Below are 21,821 nucleotides of genomic sequence, written 5' to 3'. Positions count from 1 at the left end.
AGAACTTAGGAAATTTGGGTTTCTTGGTTTCTTGCTGTTAGTTCATTTTCTAAATTACTAATTTTTAAAATATAGGTAAGAATTTGAATTGCTCAGAGAACTTATAGCTGCCAGAAGCTTTCATAAACAAGGGCTTATTTCTCGCTCTTGATCTCGATGGATGTAGCTCTGAACTTCGAACAGCTATGAACTCTGATGAAGAGGAAGGAGCAGTGAGGCTGAGCAATCAACCGGGCTGGGCCGGTGAACGCAACGATAAGCCCAACCAACTAACCACCTGGGCTTAAGACTCCCAATGTGAATTAGGATTGGGCCATCGATTATGACGGGCCGTGTCGGCCCAACGCTGCACCACAAGTCCATCGTAGTATGCATGAAAAGTGGGCCGGTCCAGTTGAGCTTAAAGACAGTATGGCCCATTTTCCAATCAGAGCCAGCCACGTGTTGGCCGGCCTTAATAAATCCTAGCCGGTAAAACGGGTCGCCGCACTGTCCGAGGGATCATCCGCGCCGTACAAGTACAAGTACAGCTACAGTCACAAAGGGAATGAAGGATACAGTAATTATACTCCAGTAAGGCATTCAGGGAAAAAAAAAGGCAATAACTAAGACTGTCTTTTTCTTAATTTTCTTATAGAAGTCGAATAGAAGATACCCTACTACGTCTTTTTTTTTTGTCAAAAGTAAAGATTTTTTTTTTAAAACGGCCAAACAGATTGTTTGGCGTTATATTGGTAGAAGGGGTTTAAGTACAAAACAAGAGCTGAAAGAAAAGGAAAAACAATACATTTCTGGTTGCAAACATGCTTGCACTCTCAGCCCACCTTATTTCTCATGGCAACTATCTCGCTATGTGATTTACGCCAATCAAGCTCTAACAACCCAACTCGTCCTGAATTCGATTGATTATTCGATGGGTTGTCGCTTATTTTCCTCTGAAGATTCTCGCATTTCTTTCTTTCCAGATTTCCTAAGCAATTAGCAAGAAGACTGGTTTGAGTCATTTGTATGTTGTTGCTTCTGAATTGCTTATACCTGTGTCCATCAGTCTAGCAGATTCTATGGGTGCTCTCAGGATGATATGCCCTTGCCGTAGCCATTGAAGCACACCAAGTTAGATTTGCTTTGAGATTGGGCATTCAAACAACGAGTGGTCGATGGTTTTTCAAGATTTCCGAAGGCTAAAATAGTTGTTTGGCCACCCCCTGGTTTGCGACCTATTTGCTGTCCATGCTCGATTTTATATTGCAAGTCAACTGAAGATCCTCGAATTGGAAATGGTAGACAGGCTTTGCACTATATTCTCCACTTACCGTCCATCTCCAAGTGATAAAAAAAAGTAAGAACACTAAGACAGTCTTTATAGATGGTTGAACATATTAGGTCTCTCCTAGCCTCGTCTGCTTATTTTCCTTATCAATTGTAGCTAACTTAAATTTTAAAACTTGATTTATAGAGTTGATTTAAAAAAATCATCATGATTTATTTTCCAAAGAACATATGTATATAAAATTGCCCATAAATTATTTTTGGTGCCATAGATCAAGCGAACAGAGCTTATGAACAATTGCTTATAGGGTTGAACTAAATATTGTATATTATAGAATAATAAATACGGAGTAGTTTAGAACAAGTTCTCTAGTAATTTAGAAAATGTGATAAGAAGAAATTGTAGCTTATGAACTGTGATGCACATGATCCATAGACAGAACGGTAACTAGACTCTAGCTAGAGTTGATATACCGGTATGCAGGAGTATCGATTAATTTACCACGTACACACGTAATGATATAGAAGTACCCAGTACAGAACATAAAATACGGCCTTAATAATAATTAAGATCGACGATACGGAGTAACTAATTTACTACCAGTGGTTGAAATGAGACATGCATGTACTCCATCTACTAATTAACTTCAACAGTTAATGATTCATGGCTACCTACCTAACTTGGCACCATTACTGTATATGGCTGCAACAGTTAACTGCAGCCTACCACTCCAGCTAGCTACAGTATTATCCAAATAACATTCCCCTAATGGTAGGTAGTGTAATTACACGATATTATGCATATATACACCACGTTAGTTAACCTCATTATACAAGCATATACATAGTAGAGTAGTAGGGCGGCATGGCATGGATTATCACTGGAAACAGCTCTCCAAGTGCATCCTAATTAGCATTAATTTAACAGTGCTAGACAAACTTAATGCGTGCTTCATTGCTGCCTGCATTAAGACATACTCCATTAGTCCATAGGCCAACTGTATCAGTACTGTCTATAGCTTGTCTATAAAGAGTAGTGTGGCCATGATTAAGATATATCAGTTCCCATTAATTCCCCAACATCACTGTCATCAGAGCATTATATGTACATTAGGGATCTCGTGAGACAGTGACACCCTATCAACCTCGACTTAGTTGCATTTGGAGAGTGTAGTATCCATCATCAAATGATTAATTTGCCGTGGTTGGATCGCCCTGAAGATGACATGTATTAAGAACAAAAGCATCGATCGAGAAGCATCGCTGTAGCCATCATATCTGCAGATCCCCATCAACAGCAAAGCGCATTGATTAGAGTCGCATGAGATCAAATACACTCCAAGCTAGAGCTCCACCTTGTTCTCTTGATTAAAAACAGCGGAGTTCGTTTGCGTATCAAGGAGAAAGATGACTTCAGACACCTCTTCATGAAAAATATGGCATCAATTCGTCAGTCGAATCATGTTAGTACATGCAAAAAAATGGAGTTTTGAAAATGCATTCATGTTACTACACATAAGTGTTCATAAATATCAATGTGTACTAGAACAGTAAATAATGGAGATTTGATGAGCAGGTGCAAGATACTGCCTATCTGCAGGTTTTATCAGCAGTAAAAACCAGGACAGGTAGATTGACTGCAAGAATCACAGTCACTGTACTTTGCTTAACCGGTTCACTCCAGCAACCGAAGCATGTGAAGTCAAAATTTCTGTACTTTAACTAGCCTCCTAGCTTAGATCTCATCCTACTGGCTTTTGCCCCATGTCAATCTGTTTTCATCCTCCTGTCCAGGGAACATCAGAATTCAATGGCCTCCAGAAGGAGGTGAGTCTGGTTATGTTATTATGCAGCCAGGTCATTCCTAATGTTAGAGTAGTTCTATGTCTCCCACTTGTTAAAACAAGGGAACAACAATGACCACACCACATTTTCTTTTGTTTGTTTTTCCGATGTTTAAATCAAACGGTAGAGACATTTTCTTTTGTTTGTTTTTCAGAACCTACAGTGTTTGTAACTTGGCAGTTTTCACCAATGCAAACATATTTTACATGTATGTATTTTCCCACGTATTCTTTTTTTATTTTCCTGAACCAACAGTGCTTGTAGCTTACCCCTCTCCAAAAAAAAAATCCAATCTTAGCAATGAACCTGGACAGGATCGGTTTTTTTTTGGACGGAGTATTGACGGAGTATTTCCAGACACTATAGTTACTAGCTGAGTACTTCATCTGAACTATGAGAAAGGCAAACTATAAGTAGTGAATCTTCATGATGGTACCATCTAGATTTTACCATGCGCAATCACAGGAAAGAAGATGCTCGATCATGTACCTGAATTCAGAAATAAATGCGGCCCGCGGTTGAGGGTTGGCAAGGGTCCCCTCTTACTGCTTGGGCAGATCCAATTTCATTTCATTCTGGATTATATTTTCCTTTACTGTTTACTGAAGATGGTACAGATCCTGAGATAGATATTCAGCAGAAATTGCCAGGTTAAACTGTACATAGAGTATATTCAATAGGTAGAGAATGTACACATGGATGCTGGAGTGTAAACATGAAAAAGTATCCATAAACAGAATATAATTGCAGCTTGTTAGTAGTAGCTTATCTGAACAAAGGTGGTAGGCAGCAGCAGTACGGCTAAAACAAAGAGGACACATAATATATGTAATAGCTTTTTTTTTAAAAAAAAATGCAGGAACAGCATAAGCTTTGTGTATATCTATCTATTATATTATTAAAACAGCTTTGAAAGGAGACACCACGTTCGCTGTGGGTGCTAGAAATTCCCACGTTAATCGGAGAAAAAAGAAAAATCTAGACCGTTAGATTATACTGGGACTAGAATTTGATGGTGTAGATTAACTTTGATAATAGAAGTCTGAATAGAAAACAACTGCTAGATCAAACGGACGACACTGAGCAAGTACTAGAATACAAGTCCAAATAGGTGGACGTACTCCTGCTTTGATTCTTTCCTTATCCTAGATGGATACTAAGGATCAATCAACAAATCAGGTGATTAGGATTCAAACACAGTGCGTGCATATATATTTTGGAGCCGGTATAATTAGAATTAAAATGTGATTTTTTTTACCTATGGATGAAAAAAAGAGTAAATAGACCAGAAAACTTATGCATTGGTAGAGATACATCTCTCCGTCCAACTCGCTAAGGCGTGTTCAAATTTAGTACGGTCTTAAAAACTAAACTTTAACTTTAAATTTTTCATTGTAGCAACAAAATCATAATCATATAAAATTAAATTTAAATGAATATCCAATGATATTATTTTTAACAACTAAAATTTAATTTATAATAAAATACAGCTTTGAAAGAAGGCACCACGTTCGCTGTAGAGGCTAGAAATTCCCACATTAATTGGAGAAAAAGAAAAAAAAAGAAAAAAAAGAGTCCAAGTAGAAATACAATCTAAAAATAGCTGAAATTCGGAATTAAAAATAAGCAATATTGAAAGAAGTTTCCATATAAGAACCCAATACAAGATTAATCAAAATTCAAAATAAAAATAAAATAAAATCCAAAATTAGAAAGAAAAAAAGAGACCCAATAGAAATACAATTTTAAAATAGCTGACATTCGAAATTAAAAATAAGCAATATTGAAAGAAGTTTCCATATAATAACCCAATACGAGATTAATCAAAATTCAAAATAAAAATAAAATAAAATAAAATTAGAAAATAAAAGGATAGTCCAAGTAGGAATACAATTTTAAAATAGCTGAAAATCGGAATTAAAATAAGGAATATTAAAAAAAGAGTCCATATAAGAACCCAATTACGAGATTAATTAAAATTAGGAATAAAAAAATAAAGTCCGAAATTAGCAAAAAAAAAAAGAAGAGTTCAAGTAGGAATACAATTTAAAATTAGCTAAAATTTGGAATTAAAAATAAGCAATATTGAAATAAGAATCCATATAAGAACCCAATACGAGATTAATTAAAATTCAGAATAAAAAATAAAATAATATTCAAAATTAGAAAAACTAAAAGAGAGTTCAAGTAGGAATACAATTTTGAAACAACTGAAATTGAAAATAAAAAATAAAAATACTAAAATAACACAATACGATATTAATTAAAATTTGAAAAAAATAAATTCTGAAATTAGAAAAAGAAAAATAAGATTTCAATTAGGAATACAATTTATAAATAACTAAAATTTGTGATAAAAATAAAGACTATTGAAAGAAAGACCATCTAAAACACATGACGAGATAAATTAAGTAAGAGACCTATAAAGGAGTAGAGTGGTGGCGGTTGATACGACATATAAAAACTGTTAATAAAACACCAAATAGAATCGTAATGACGATTAAAAGGAGGGACGATAGGCAGGCCGTGAAGCAAACGAGCAATGTGATTGCCGGGACTACTAGAAAGTAAAAAAAAAAACCCCATTGATAATCATATTCAATTTTTAAAATCTCAATGACAATAAAAAGGAGAAGCAGTGGGCGGGGTGTATAGTAGTATAGTTTCAGAGCCGGTGATGTTTGACGTGACTTCTAGAAAATAAAAAATGGATTGCAACGATAGTTGTGCTCAATTTTTAGAATCACAATGATAATAAAGAAAGAGTAGGCGGCGGACGGGCCATAAAGGAGCATAGTGGCATTGTTTGACGAGACTTCTAAAAATTATAAAAAATGAAACCCAACAAGACAATAAACTCTAAAAACTACAAGGTTCAATTTTTAAAGGTTCCGAACTTCGAAAAAGTAAAAAAAAACAATGATAATCATGTTCGATTTTAAAATCTCAATGACAATAAAGAAGGGACTCAGCGGGCGAGCCGTAAAGAAGTACAATGGCAAAGCCGCTGACGGTTTGGCGGGATTTCTAGAAAGTAAAAATGAACCGAAACGATAATTATGTTCGATTTTTAAAATCTTAATGACAATAAAGAAAAGAGACAGTGGACGGGCCATAGAGGAGTATAATGGCAACGTTTGACGGGACGTCTAGAAATTATAAAAATGAAACCCAACGTGACAATAAACTCTAAAAACTATAAGATCCAATTTTTAAAGGTTTCAAGGAGAATGAATAGAAATAGTAGTATATCAAGCAAGCAAATAAAGAAGGAGATGTCATAAGGGTAGCAACTGGTGTGACTTTTAAAAAAAATATAATTAGAAACACGGGGATGATAAGGTTTAATCTTTCAAACTCTTAAGACATGAGATAGCTATTAAATAAATTTTAAGTAAAATCATACTAAAAATATATGATTTTATTTGGGTGTTAGCCGCGTAATTGCGCGGGCTACCCAGCTAGTTTGTATTATGCAAAGGGTATGTAGCGACTTGTATCAGGTCATAAAAATGAGAGCTGAAAATAAAGAAGAAAGGTTAAAGGATACAGTTTTTCTGCAATGAATAAACTCACTTGCTGTCAGAGGTGGTCTATTGTAATGTGCTACACTACACACTTGCATCTTTTTTGAGGTGGCACTGAATCACTGATTGAATTGTACGTATGATCACACTGCAGGGAAAAGAAAACAGCTGCAGTGGGTTGCTGATGCATACTACTCAAACCCCAGATCTTGTTACTGCTGACCGTCAATGTTAGAGCTAGTTATGTACTACAGCTCATCTAAATCCAGGCATCGTTGCATAGATGATAGATCCAGCTGCCCTCTTGAATACAATGTACTAATCACTGTGGCAAAGCATTACCATCGAGTAAGAACTGTCAAGTTAAAAAAAACATCATGGTCAAATCCAGTCAAGGGAACAGATTGACCAATCGTTCACACCAGTGCAGTTAACCACCTAACTGATCAAACTCATTCATGTCACTCGCCAACGAAGCAAGAACACCAGAAGCTGCAAAAAGAAATCCAAATGTACACATCTCAATAGAGATTAATCCGAGTGAAAGAAACAAAATTTACCAGAGAAATGCAACACACGGACAGTAGTACGGGCGATCCATAAACGCTAATCACCCCCAGCGACGCGAGCACGCGCTATAAAAGGCAGCAGCAGCATGGCGAGGAGCAAATCAGTGAGAGAGCAACAGGCGTTTATTGAGTCTCACGTACTTACGTAGTGTATAGTGATAGCAGTAGTAGCATTCATGGCGTCGTCGTCGTCGTCATGGCTCGTGCTGCTCTCAGCCGCGCTCTGCATCGGCGCGCTCCCGGAGTCGCACGCCGCCCGCGCCTTCTTCGTCTTCGGCGACTCCCTCGTCGACAACGGCAACAACAACTACCTCATCACGTCGGCCCGCGCCGACTCGCCGCCGTACGGCATTGACACCCCCGACCACCGCGCCACCGGGAGGTTCTCCAATGGCAAGAACATGCCTGATATTATCAGTTAAGCAGCATGCAGCCAATATATAAACTCTAGTACTAATCAACTAAGCTAATTCACAATTAGAACAAGATTGTTAGCTATAATGTGGATGGATTCATGGATGCAGGTGAGAACCTGGGAGCTGAGCCGGTGTTGCCGTACCTGAGCCCGGAGCTGGACGGCGACAGGCTGCTCGTCGGCGCGAACTTCGCGTCGGCCGGCATCGGCATCCTGAACGACACCGGCGTGCAGTTCGCGAACATCATCCACATCGAGAAGCAGATCAGGTACTTCGAGCAGTACCAGGACCGGCTGCGCGCGGTGGTCGGCGACGAGCAGGCGAAGAAGGTGGTCGCCGGGTCGCTGGTGCTCATCACGCTGGGCGGCAACGACTTCGTGAACAACTACTACCTCATCCCGTACTCGCCGCGGTCGCGGGAGTTCTCGCTGCCGGACTACATCCGGTACATCCTCTCGGAGTACAAGCAGGTGCTCCGGCACATCCACGCGCTGGGGGCGCGGCGGGTGCTGGTCACCGGCGTCGGGCCGATCGGGTGCGTGCCGGCGGAGCTCGCGCTGCACAGCCTCGACGGCGGGTGCGACGCCGAGCTGCAGCGCGCGGCGGACGCGTACAACCCGCAGCTGGTGGCGATGCTGAAGGAGCTCAACGCGGAGGTCGGCGGGGACGTGTTCGTCGGCGTGAACACCAAGCGCGCCCACGACGACTTCATCGAGGACCCCAGGGCGCACGGGTTCGAGACCTCCACGGAGGCGTGCTGCGGGCAGGGCAGGTTCAACGGCATGGGCCTCTGCACCCTCGTCTCCAACCTCTGCGCCGACCGCGACTCGTACGTCTTCTGGGACGCCTTCCACCCCACCGAGCGCGCCAACCGCCTCATCGTACAGCAGTTCATGCACGGCTCGCTCGACTACATCACCCCCATGAACCTCAGCACCATCCTCAAGCTCGACCAACAAGCTCAACTCCGCAACTGATCAATATCTCGCCACCATGATTACAACCTGCATGCATTATTGCAATCAATCAGAATGATCGTCAGATCGATGGATTGATCTCTCTCCGTAATTTACTGTCATCTGCCCGTGCTGTCCATTTGGATTTTTCAAGTGTTCGACGTACGTACTCTACGTACGTCCGTGATTAGTTTTAGTTTTTGCTAGATATATAGCGTCCACATAAACCATATTTGAGCTTAGCTCGATCATCATCCGGTCAGATCGATTGCTCATCAGCTAGTGTGTTTAATTACTCCTACATATGTACTGTGTTGTGTATGTACGTGGTGTTCTTGTTTTGAATCACATATCATTATTGATAGGCTTTTAATTAATCTTTCAGAATTAAGGCATTTTTTTCTGCTTAACTGTCAGTCGCAGAAATGCAAAATTCACACATACATTTCCTATTACTGATACTGAATTTACTAGCATATTGAGACAGACCGAATTAATTAAAAACAGTACATGCCATGCTGAAGAATTCATTCAGTAGCCTCCGAAAAGAGGTATAGTAAAATGAAACCAACCCCAATCACTCATGCAGTACTCATCTCCTTCATTATGCAGTAAAAAAGAACAGAGGAGCGAATTAAATGTCCTTCATTATGCAGTAAAAAAGAACAGAGGAGCGAATTAAATGAACTGTAAGTCTGCAACCAACCAGTTCTTCAGAACCAACCGAAAATGAATCCGCGGCGTTGTTAGCATTTGCAATGCAGGTACAGAGTTGGCACTGGAAATTAATCATCGGCTTGTTCATCTCCACTGATGATTTTACACTTGTGTACTCGATAAACAGCATGCATGAATTGGACCCCATGGATCTGAAAGCCAGAGAGTTGCAGTGAGCCAGTGACGATGTATATATGTACCTTCGTTACAGTAGCAGAGGATGCAGTTCTAGTTCAGCAAGCTCGTCCTCAGTAACCAACAAATTCCATGAGGTAGATAATTAGGTCTTGAAATGGATCGGCAGCGGTAGAGAAGACGCCGGCAGAGGCGGATCGTACGGCCGCCGCCGTTGGCCCGCCGGGAAGATTAGTGCTGGAGAGCGCCGGAGTTGGAGGAGAGGTGCAGGGATAGGATCTACTTGGAGAATCGGAGACTTGGAGAGGAAGGATTCGAGCTTCGCGTTGTCGGATGCGGCGGCCGCCATGGCCGCGCGAGAGGGAGAGCTTCGCATCGCGTCTGCACTTTTTGCAGGAACAACCCTGTTCGCAACGGTTTTAGTATATAACCCCTCATAGGGTCTTACCGCAAAAAGTCATCATCAGAATATTCCCAATATTTTGCAAATAGGCCCTTATATTTTGCAAATTAGCCCCCTAAGAGGCGGACTGGGCTCGAGTCCCCAACCACCACCACCACACACACGGGCCACACACCGCGGAGGAATCCAATCCAGCGGCTGAGATCGCGCCACGTATGCTCCCCCGCTTGCTCCTCGCCCACCGCCTCCTCGCCGGCGCCGCCGCTCCTCTCCCCCGCCGCCGGACGGCCGCCGCCATGTCCGCCGCGGCGCCGGGGACGCGGCTGCTGCGCGGCGTGGTGTTCGACATGGACGGGACCCTGACGGTGCCCGTCATCGACTTCCCGGCCATGTACCGCGAGGTGCTCGGCGGGGACGAGGCCTACGCGGCGGCGCGCGCGGCGGGCGGGGGCTCCGTCGACATACTCCACTGCATCGAGGGCTGGGCGCCCGACGAGCAGCGCCGCGCCTACGAGGTCATCGCGCGGTTCGAGCAGGATGGCCTCGACTGCCTCCAGATCATGCCCGGTAAGCCTCTTGGCATGCGTTCGATGGCGATTTCTAATGCCAAGGCTGTGCAGTGCTATCTTGGTTTCTCAACCTACTGAGGACTACTGAGGTCGCAATTTGGGTGGATGTTGCAGGTGCCTCTGAGCTCTGCGGGTTCCTGGACGCAAAGCAGATCAGGTGAGCGTTCTTGGCTTATTGGGCCCCGTCTGGTAGAGCCACCGGTTCTGATACTTTGGTTCAGAAATGTAGCTCAATGTGCTTCTTTATCTTCGTCAAGATGCTTAGTTCAAATGAATTGATCTTGCTTAGTAAGAATGATTTTTTGCAAGAAGCTAGTTCTGGATAAACTACAAACTGTACAATTGCTGATGCACTTGCCTGTATCATCTGGTAGTCGGTAGAGCTCCCAGTTTTTATTCCCAGTTCTTATTCTTAAATGGCTAAATGTATCTATGCACTATACACTCCATCCAGTTTGAGCTGAATTAATCTTGCTTCTTAAGATTGATTTTGTGCAAGAAACCAATTCTGGAGACCGGACAAACTATACAAATTGTACATTTGCTGCTGCACCTGGTAGATAAGTTGTTTGAATTAAAGCGGTGCTTCCTGAAATTTGAAGAGATGATAAATATGCAAGCTATATGTCAGAATAATTGACAAATAGTTATGGAGCTATTGGTCATTGGTTGACTGCAGTGTAGGTGGGAAACTGTATGGCTGTAAAGTTCAATATACTACTGCCCTCTGTTTTTTTGCTGTTTAATTGATACACAGTTTATCTCTGTTCATCATCTTCCTTTTCTCTTGCAATAAGGGAATTTTCTTGTTCTCACAATGCTGAGCTCATGTGCTCTATCAACCTCAAATATGCATACATCGCAATTTAATGACTTCTAGGATCAATAAATATCAATACACCATGTATCAAAATGTTGTGTTTTGATTTGTGACTAGGTTTTAACTAGATCATAAATCATGTGGCTATTTTTGTTGTGCCTCTATTCTTGGATTGATCTGAAACAGCCTCCTTGTAGTGCCTATGCATGCTTGTTTAGTATGCGCTGTTATCATCCTGTAAAACAGCGGAATTATTTATGCACCACACATAAATAACAACAATAATTAACTGTATTCTCTGTTATTACCTCATTATATTAGCAACCCTTATGATATCAGTGCGGCACTGAGACCTACCCTCTATATTTTTCAGAAGAGGTTTAATCACCCGCAATGTGAAGACCGCAGTTGATTTGTTTCACCAAAGGTTTGGTGTAAGTTGCTGCACTTGTATTATTCTGATCTTCTATTGTTCATGCATGTCTGATAGTTTCCACTGCTCTGACCTATTGAATATTGTTTATACTTGGGTACACATTACGGAATGCATGTTTTTTTATTGGATATGTTTGTCAAGCCTTCCCTGTGTTTTGCTGAATTCAAGAGATTATATAATGTTCTGAGTTGAATTTTCTGGATAACTGTCTTCTAATGTTCTCATACACTCAATCGACCTGGTTCATTGCTAGTTATCAGCCAAAGGTTGCAGTTATGCATTTATCTTCAATATGCTAACTATGGACATCTGAACTCTTCTGCAGATGATGTTTTCTCCAGCCTTAAGTAGAGAATTCCGCCCCTATAAGCCAGATCCAGCTCCCCTGCTTCATATTTGCTCCACTTGGAATATTCCACCAAATGAGGTGGTCATGGTTGGTGATAGCCTCAAGGATGATGTAAGAATTCTTTATAAATTGTTTCTAAATAGTTTGCTTTGTCCCATGGTTTTAATTTCAGTCTGCAGTTGAGCTAAATTGTTCTAGTGTTGTTTTTTTATATGCCCCTTAACTGTAATACTTGCATAAGCTAAGTTACTAGGGTATTGGACAATGCCCTTTTAGCTCACAATTCACAGTTTTCTGAACTCAGAAAGATGCTTCAGTAGCTTATGGACGCTAATATGTTGTTTCTGAAATAGTTTTCACTGAAAACATGTGCAGGTCGTTTGTGGTAAGAGAGCAGGAGCTTTTACTTGCTTGCTTGACGAAACAGGACGATACGGTCCCCATGATTCTTTGCCTGAAGATGTTCGACCTGACTTCAAGGTTTCTTCGCTTTCCGAAGTATTCTCTGTGCTGGAAGAGCATTTTGATTTGGCACCGGTGGTTTCAGAGAGTAGAATCTGACAGGAAAGTATTAGTTATCTGTGATCTAACATGGAACCCAGCTCCTGTGTCTTAATACTATGAACCTCCATCAGTGGTGTTTCAAGTACCAGAAACCCTTACGGCCTATCAAGATTATGCTCTCCACCAAAGTGGATTGTAGTTTGATTTTGCCACTTGCCCTCAAAATGATTCATCGTTCATTGTCAGCCGGTTTGATGTATATCACTATGTCCACTATACCTGTTAGTATTCTGTGGCACGGACAGTGCGTTCTGTTATAGACAAAAATCAACCCTCGCGATGACTGGCAGAATTTGCCGTAGTATTTGGGTGATTCAGAATCTTTTATCTGTGGCCATCTTTCATATTCATTCATTTGTTCATCTCTGTGAATTCGTGTTCGCTCACCTAGCACAATGGTTTGATCAAATTTCAGAATGTGCCCTGCTCTTACGTTACGTGTGCATATATGAACCAATTAGATATGAGCCATCCATCATCACTAAAAAATCTAACTCTCATCAAAATTCATCCTGACTAAACAAGAAATTGAGGATGGGGATAAAAATCAAAGAGAGAAAACTCCCACGACTAATTAGACCCTGGTTTAGATGATAGAGTTTTCCCTATATCTAAACCAGGGTTTCCCTTACCGTCGGAGAATGCAGGTCACCGCACGTTGACGATAAGCACGGTAACCGTAACAAACCGTATAAAATTTATCAAAAATTTAAATTATTTTATAAATTTATTTAAATTTAACTGGGTACCACGGTTTTATCTTTATCGTACCCGGCAGTAAGCACGATAACCACACAGTTACCCCTGGTTTTGTGAACCCTGAACTAAACTCGTAGTCCCGTTCTCCAAAGTTGCCCAACGTGTTGGGGAGCAAACCCATTGTTTTACTTATGATTATATTTATAAGTCAAATTTAAATTTTAAAACTTAAATTTGAAGTTAATTTTGTGAACTTTTTATCGTTTTATTTATTTTACAGCATTTACTTTTTACCAGATTGTTATTTTTTTTTACTAATAAACCGTACGTGTAAACGTAGTGAAATGATAGGACGGCTTGTAAAACTTACAAATTATGGGCTGCCGCCGAGAGCAAGCTGCCCCCGAATCACTCGGCCCAGCCCAACAAATGATGAAAGCCCTAGCTAGTCCTCTTCGTTTCCTCGCCGGCGACCGCTCGACCGGATGAACGGTGTTCTCCGGCATTGAGATGCGGCGGTGTGGGGATGAACTGCGCGTGGGGAAGCACACGTCCGAGCAGTACAAACTCCCCCATAAACTGATGACTCTAGTACTCTTTCTTCATCTGTTCATCTATGGTGAATTCGGGCTTGATCAAAATTTTTGTTTTGATGTTATAAAATTTTGATAGGGTAACAAACTAAACAAACTCTTGCCATTGCCATTTTACCAAATTTGATACAAACACTACTACCAAATTTTGATAATGCAACAAACTGAATACATCCAATGTTATCAAAATTTGGCAATGCTAAAATATGTTTTTTAAGTTTAGCATTGTCAAGTTTTGATAATGTTAATTTCAGCAAGAAACTGAACAAGCCCTCAGTTCGTTCACTTAGCACAAATGACTCAATACATTTTTTTTTCAGATTGTGCCCTGCTTCTACATGAGCCAAACAGGAGAAAACAAATTGGATCTTTGTTGTTTCATGGCATGCAGCATGCCTACCCACTCCAGGTCAGACAGAAGCCAAGCCGTTTGAACGCAGGTAGCCGTCTGCCAACCATGGTCGCGGGTCGCCTCTTGCTGTGGTCCTCATCTTCAGTCAGAAGAGCACGCAGCTCCATCTTCCAATGGTACAAAGTGAAACCAAACCAAACATGTGGCACATCCAAGACAAGAAGAAACTTTGAACAAAAAAGGTACTAGCAGAACTAGACATTCTCCTAACCTTTTTTCCTTTGCTTTAATCGCTTCAAAAGACGAAATGAACATAAAATTATTCAGTATGCAGACAAGCAGTAGAAGCAACGGCCCACGAGCGTGCTCATTCTTGCATCATGCAGCAGCTCACTGCACAACGTCGATTGAACCAATCAGACAAATAACAAAAACACTTGTTTAGACTTGAAACCGGGAACAATCCCTTCTTCCAATATTTTGAGCCCTGCAGCCACATGGGAACAGAATGGAGACAAAACAAAAACAAAAGGAACAAGAGCTTTGGTCTGAACTCTAACCACAAAAGCCACACGCACATCGGCACATGTGAGAAGCACCACCACCATCATAGAGTTGTTTAAGAACACAAGTACTAATAGTAAAACCAATTAAACATCTACTACTGGTACTAGTACTGAGCCACAATGCACTCCTGACAGTTGCATCCCAGAACATGATACAGAGGTAAATAGCCTCCTGACAAGTTCAAATATCAACTTGATTAATTCATCATCACCACATTACACATTACCATCACAACTAGCCTTTTTGCACAGCTGGAACTGAAAGGCACAAGAACAAGTCTGCAACTGCTATAAGTTGCATCATAGAGAAGCATACATTACCTAAAAGCATTAAACTAAGCAAGCAAGCAACCTGAACCTACTGCAAGTTTGTTTCTTCCTAGATTCCTTTGAAGCATCTCCTTCGGGCCAAAATCACCTATCAGACCACAAGGTTAGCTACCTTGTCAACAACAGCTGCACAACAATGAGGATCAGAGAAGGCTGTCAGCCTTGGATGGCAGCCTCCTGAAGAAGTTCATCAGCGGAGATGGCATCCTGCTGCGGAATCTTGGCGGACGCATAGCATACAGGCCCCAGAGCCCAACCAGCACCTTCATCGGAATGGTATATGCAATGACCGCAGCAAGGACACAGGCGATTGAGAAAAGCACTGTTGCCCTCGGGTCACGCCAGCTGAGAAGGGCCTGCATTCGCTCACCCTGTGTTGCTATGTCGCCAACCACTGTCTGCACCCTCCCAGCAACGCTGCGAAGGCGGTCATACCTGAAGCGCACAACATCTCCCCTGCTCGAAGGGAATGTGTCAAACTCCTCATCTAGCTCATCCACAGTGGCTGCGTCTGCATGAGACAACCTCATCTCCATGTGGGGCGGGTGCCTTGAGCGGACACGGTACCTCCATAACCCAGTGAATGCCATTGCCAAGAATGCCGTCGGAAGAATCAGCTCCGGCATTGTGACAAACACCAGGAATGTGAATACAGCAAGGCATGAATGCACCGGGCGATTCCAAGAGCGGACAAGTTCAAACCATCTGCCAATAGTGATCGGTCCAGAGAGTACAGTGACAAGGCGGAAAAAGTTTGCTTTGCTGCGTCTCATACTCCATAGATGTGAACGGTGGTCTAGCATGTACTCAACAACCTCTCTGCCAAGTGGTGGCTCAGCACGGCCAAGGCGAGCTGCTACAACATTGGTAGCCTGAAAGCGGAGGCTCTCAACCTGGCGCACAAGCAGTGGCTCAATATAGTGCATCTTTGGAAGAAGCGGACGCACATAGGCATGGAACATGTTGCCAGCATTGCCACAGCAGAAGCGCACAGCTAAGTGAAGCTCTCCCATCTTCTTGACCCCTGATGGATGCAGCATGAGAAGTGGGTAGGCATGTGTATACACCCTATCAGTCTCCAATGTTGAAAGCCGGATACGTACTTTGCCAATGCAATTATCACGGACAGCCAATGTGGTATTCCCAGAAGCTGGCTTGTCAACATGGCAATTGTCAAACACACCAACCGTGATGACAGTGCAAGGGTCAAACACCTCCCATGTGTACTGCTCATTCCACCGAGGGCATACAGAGTCGATGACAGTACGAGTGCGGATCCACTTCTGGCCATACTTCGCAACACAGTATGCATCCGAGGTTGCACCTCTGCCATCACGGGCCTTCATCGGTATCAATCCAGTCGCACCAAGCACACCGAGCTCAAGCACCCCAACATGTGGCTGCCACAGCTGCTTTCCAGTAGGCCGGAGATCGCTGCTGTAAGCAGTAGCCTCATCCAGAACATGGTATCCCCCATCAAGACTTAAGCGGAGATGCACACGGCTCCCAAACCTATTTGTATTGCCACTTGCAACATTGCCACCACCAGTGCCACGATCCAGCCCAAACCACCTGGAGACAACAAGCTTCTCATCCCAGCGCCTCTCAATGGAGGATACTGGAACAACAAGACGGCCAAGCACATCATCCCTTCCTGGTGACACATGATCCTCCAGAGACAACACCAAGAACTCCTCAAATGGCTCAGCAACCACAAACATCAGGTCTTCATTCCAGAACGGGCTTGATGGTCCTCGATTCGCCGCCACTGGCGCAGGCCGTGTGCGCAGCATTTGACTCCCAACCTGCGCACGCACAAAGAGCTCCGGATACCGGCCAATCACCATTGGTCCCTTGTCCATAGGGATCAAGTCCTGCGCCTCAATGACGGACACACGAAGGTACCACAGCTTGGGGGCAACGTACACCTTGGACTTGATGGAGCCCAATGGTCCGTAGCCATGGACGCCGGCCGCCTTAGAATGCCAGGCCTCGGCGAAGGCCTCGTCGGCCTGGGTGCCGAACCAGACGGCGATCATCACCTCCGCGGCGCCGCGCTCGCCCTTGCGGTCCTCCATGATGTGCCACTGCGGCGCGAGCGTGCTGTCCGGTGGAGCTCGGCGCGGCACCTCGGAGAGGTCGAACCAGACGCGGCCGACGTGGTCGTCGCTGCCGCGCGCGCGCACGAACACCTCGACGAACGAGGACTGGATGGTCTCCTTGGAGAAGGCGAACACCTGGTCCCAGTGGTGCGCGGCGGTGGCGGGCGTCACGCCGCGGTAGTTGCCCAGCTTCACCTCCGCGACGGTCTCGCCCACCGCCGCCACGCCGCGCGCGCGCACCACGCGCACGTACAGGTACTGCATCTGCTCGACCAGGTCGTAGGTCGCGCTCGCCTTGTCGGCCGTCGTGCCGCCGCCGAGGCGGGGCCGCGTCTCCTTGAGAGAGAAGTCGCCGGGGCCGGAGAACACGGCCGAGGCGGGGTAGGGGTCGGCGAGCATTACCGGCTTCATGAGCACCGGGGCCGGGGGCGGCAGGATGTCCATGGGCGCCTCCGGCTGCGGAGGCGGCGGCTGCACGGCCACCACCGGCTGCTGCTGCTGCTGCTGCTTCTTGGGCCCGGTGACCGGCGGCGCGGCCACCACCTCCGGGCCCGACACCACCGCCTTCACCGGCTTCTCCGGCTTGGACTTGACGACAACCTCCCCGGAGTTGGTGCGATAAATCTTCAAGGTGATCTCGCCGCGGATGTGGGAGAACAGGCTGCGCTTCTCAAGCGTGAAGAGCTGCGGCACCACCTCCTCCCCGGGGGCCGGCACGCCGGCGGCCGGGACGCGGACCTTGCCGAGGAAGTTGCGGCCGTGCGGCGCCGCCCCGCCGCCGCCGGCGACCCCCCCGGACGCGGCGCGGTCGTTGTAGACGCCGACGTCGATGGCGCGGTAGGGGAGGTCGTCGGGGTCGGCGACGGCGAAGACGAGGCGCTCGTTCCAGACGGGGTTGAGCTCCTTGGGCCTGGCACGCGTCCGCCGCCTCTGGTGCTCGAACTCCACCTCCACGTACGCCGACGAGGACCCCTGCCCGTCCTTGGGCATGAGGTTGTGCGCCGCCACCACCTCCACCACCAGCTTCTCCGCCACCTTCGCCATCCCAATCGATTTTCCTCCCAAAGATTCACAAAAAAACTTGCTCAAGATTTCAAACAGAGGATGGTGGCTTGAGGGGTTTTGGGAAAAGGGTTTATGGGGAGACGAAGAGCTAGGCAGGCGCGCGTGGAGGAATCTCCATCATCGCAATCGATGGGAGGTGAGGTCAGGGAGGAGGAGAGGTGGGCTCGCTGCTCGCAGGCGCAGCAGCGCTCAAGCTCTCAGACGCGGTGGTGGAAATGGCGGTGGCGCTCTGCTGCTTCGCTTCGCGTTGGTTTTGGCTTTGGAGGCTTGGACTGACAGCTCTCTTCCGTTTCCGTTGTGCTGGCTGGTACAGTACAGAACAGAACAGTTGCGCACAGGGCTGTGCATTGGGCGGTCAAACGAACGGAGGGATCGAGCAGTGTATTCCAATGCAGTGAATGCAGTGAGCTGGAGTGGTGATCTTTTTTGCTTGGGATCAATATCCAATTCTCAACAAGGTGTTTAATTAATTAATTACAGGGGAGGGATTAATACAGTGGTAAATGAATGCACAGTGGGGAACGGAAAAACGGCAGCTTCAGAAAACAGCTTTGCTGCCAGGCTGCTCTGCTACTGTGGAAATTTGGCTGCTCTGGAGTAACCGGTTACTACACTACACTTTATCACAGCTAAATGACCGCCTTAAGTTAGATAAGTTTAAAAAAAATACTTCAGACCTCATAATTTCGTTTATACTTATACTTATCAATCAAAATTTGAATTTTCAACTTTAAATTTAAAGTTGTTTTAAGATTATTTTTTCATCGAAATTTATTTTTCAATATTTACTTTTAAATCGCTAAGAACACATATATAAAAGCTTTATTCATAAATTCCTTTTTATTTGCAAATATGACATTTCACTTATTCCGCGAATAAGCAAGACAATGGCTCCCTACAAAGTACCAGCTATAATAGTGACCATAAATCAAACACATATCTAACAAACTACAATAGCCAAAAGTGTGGTGTGATAAACCAAATACATCTGTTTTTCTAGATAATGCCAAATACATCTGATAGCTAACCAAACACATATAGCTAACAAAACTATGATAATCAAAAGTGTGGCGTGATAAAATTTAACAATAAATCAAATATGAGTACTGCTATAGGTACAACTCAGTTGTACTCCCTCCGTCCCAAAATAAGTGTAGTTTTACAATATTCATCTTCAACATTTGACCGTTCGTCTTTTGTGAAAAAAATTTATGATTATTATTTTTATTGTTATTAGATGATAAAATATGAATAGTACTTCATGTGTGACTATTTTTTAAAAAAAAATCATAAAATTTTTAAATAAGACGGACGGTCAAATGTTGGACACGGATTTCCACGGCTACACCTATTTTGAGATGGAGGTATTATAACTCGTAGATAACTAGAGATATGCAATCATACAGTATCATTTAAAGAAGAACATGTTTATATGTAGTTGTTTATATCAGTTGATTAAATTCAGTTTATACGTGATTCGAACGGTTGGAACGTGAATACATTTGAGAAAAGCAAAATGGAAGCTTGGCGCGAAGCGAAAAGCGAGAAGTGGATAAGCCTGCCGGTGTACGGCAAGCATGTCCGGCCGCGAAAAGCGAGAAGGGGCCATTGGAAGCGGGTCCGGCCGCGGAAAGCACGCGACCGTTCGATCGCCGGCGGCCGGCCGGGGCTTCGTGCCGTCGTGCGCCCTCTGTTTACAACAGCGTCGCTACAGCTGCCTGCCTACAATACACAGTGGAGTATATACATCAGTCACACACGCATTGTCACCTCGAGGGCAGTGGGAGAACACGTGTGAGACCCATCTGTCATTTGCTGTGTGTACGGCGTAGGAGTTTTAATCCGCTACCGGCTTGGGATTAGCGGCGTGGTTTCAGTATTTTGCGGTAGGCAAAGCCACCGCGAACCTCGGGCCGACGAATGTTTTTGCGTTATCCACACCCGCAGGCCTTGTTACCTCTACTTCTCACCCACTTCGTGCACTGACACCGGGGCCCCACATTGGTAGGGCCAGCAAGTAAGCGTCTTGGTAGCTACCCAGCCTAGTTGCGAGCCACACGAGGGAGAAGCGGGAGGCGCCGGAAGAACGGTGGGGATAGCGCCGAGATTCGTGCGAGAGTGGGCTGGGGGAAGGGGGAGGTGGGGTCCACGCAACGGTCAAGCTATAGAAAGGCTAGGCGAGGTCGGGCCGGGCGTGAAAAGGTACGTCGTGTCCGGTGCGTTGCGTTGCGGCCTCGTGAGCAGCGAGACGTGCCTCCCTCCCGCATCTGCACGCTGCACCCGCGCCGTGTCCCTGCGACTGCGTGCGTCTCCCGGAGAAGTACTTTGTATTTGTACTTTTTATTTCTTCTACTACTATCGCAGAAGTGCCATATTCTGTTTACAATAGTTTTGTGACTAAACGCGTTTCTGTTAACGGCTGTACTCCCTCCATTTAAAAAAAACAACCTAAATACTGACGGATATATAAATTACATAGTATAACGAATCGACGTGACATGTTTAAATTCGTTGTACTGCATCCATCCACAAAAGTTACATCTATTTCACATTTGAGTTTTTTCAAATAAATTGTTCCTACTTATAGTGTTTATACATTCAAGACTTAAATGAAGAGATAAATTAAATGTTTTATTAGAAGTCATCTAAATACTCATTGGTTGCATGCTTGCATTCACTCATTGATTTTGTAACATCCAAAATGATTTAATTTCTCCTTAATATTGGTGACAAAAGTAATATGTGTAACTTTTTATAGATGGAGGGAGTACTATGTAACATCCCAGTATAGTCAAATATTAGCTCCAATTCATCTATGCCAATATAATAGTTCATTCAGACAATAGTTACATACTACACTATTAATACCTGGTCCTACCTATCATACATACACTGTGTCTTGGAATTCGTGCTACAGCTGACTACAATATGTAGCCCGCTGCTCTTCTCTCTCCTTATTTATCTCCTTAAAATATGTTTACAGCTGTTTTATAGCCTGCTATTAAACCTGCTCTTAGTTTGGTTTTTTTTGATGGGGGAGTATGTTCTAGTCCTACGAAAAAAATATTCCTCTCCTCGACGGATGGCACGGAATCAGTTCATATAAAGATTATATAACCAAACATCGTACAAATGGTGATTTTTATTTGTATCTGTACTCCTTGTTATCGTAGAAATATACTACTACTAGTATTTTGTACTAGTATTTGTACGAAGGGTATAAGCGCCTTTTGCCTGCTGCGAGTTCTGACTCGCAACAAGACTGACGATCCAGCAGGACCAGCAGCAATGCGTCGGAGGGAGGTAACGGATGGCGTGTGGGAAAAAAAGATGGTCTGGTTCCGGGCTTGGCGGCCTGCGACGATTTGATGACCAGCACGAGTACACATACATATGTACACGACACGACACAATATTTGTGTACCACGTTCACAGTACGGCGTAATGAAATGCAATGCGTGCATCTCGTACATAGTACTAGGTGCGTATACGTACCGCGTGTCAGATTGTCCACGCATGCCATTGCCAGGATGGCAGCA

At 44.2% G+C, this 21,821-nt stretch overlaps 3 protein-coding genes across 3 annotated transcripts; 2 read left to right on the top strand and 1 right to left on the bottom strand.

The window, feature by feature from the left end:
• The first annotated feature begins 7,301 nt into the window (after positions 1–7,301).
• On the top strand, positions 7,302–8,959 carry LOC127763807 (GDSL esterase/lipase At5g33370-like). Its single transcript, XM_052288600.1, has 2 exons — positions 7,302–7,627; positions 7,735–8,959. Exons 1-2 carry the CDS (start codon positions 7,387–7,389, stop codon positions 8,601–8,603), a joined length of 1,110 nt encoding a protein of 369 aa, XP_052144560.1. The 5' UTR covers positions 7,302–7,386; the 3' UTR covers positions 8,604–8,959.
• A 763-nt stretch (positions 8,960–9,722) lies between these two features.
• Positions 9,723–12,955, top strand: LOC127763808 (haloacid dehalogenase-like hydrolase domain-containing protein At2g33255). Its single transcript, XM_052288601.1, has 5 exons — positions 9,723–10,404; positions 10,521–10,563; positions 11,600–11,660; positions 11,988–12,122; positions 12,387–12,955. Exons 1-5 carry the CDS (start codon positions 10,053–10,055, stop codon positions 12,570–12,572), a joined length of 777 nt encoding a protein of 258 aa, XP_052144561.1. The 5' UTR covers positions 9,723–10,052; the 3' UTR covers positions 12,573–12,955.
• A 1,826-nt stretch (positions 12,956–14,781) lies between these two features.
• LOC127764194 (FT-interacting protein 3) lies at positions 14,782–18,568 on the bottom strand. Its single transcript, XM_052289033.1, has one exon. The coding sequence runs from the start codon at positions 18,259–18,261 to the stop codon at positions 15,259–15,261; it is 3,003 nt and encodes a 1,000-aa protein (XP_052144993.1). The 5' UTR covers positions 18,262–18,568; the 3' UTR covers positions 14,782–15,258.
• Between the last annotated feature and the right edge of the window lie 3,253 nt (positions 18,569–21,821).

The sequence above is a fragment of the Oryza glaberrima genome, chromosome 2, assembly GCF_000147395.1.
Source record: "Oryza glaberrima chromosome 2, OglaRS2, whole genome shotgun sequence".
Taxonomy (NCBI): domain Eukaryota; kingdom Viridiplantae; phylum Streptophyta; class Magnoliopsida; order Poales; family Poaceae; genus Oryza; species Oryza glaberrima.
Note: the sequence above shows the minus strand (reverse complement) of the source record. Positions and strands in the feature narration are given on the sequence as shown.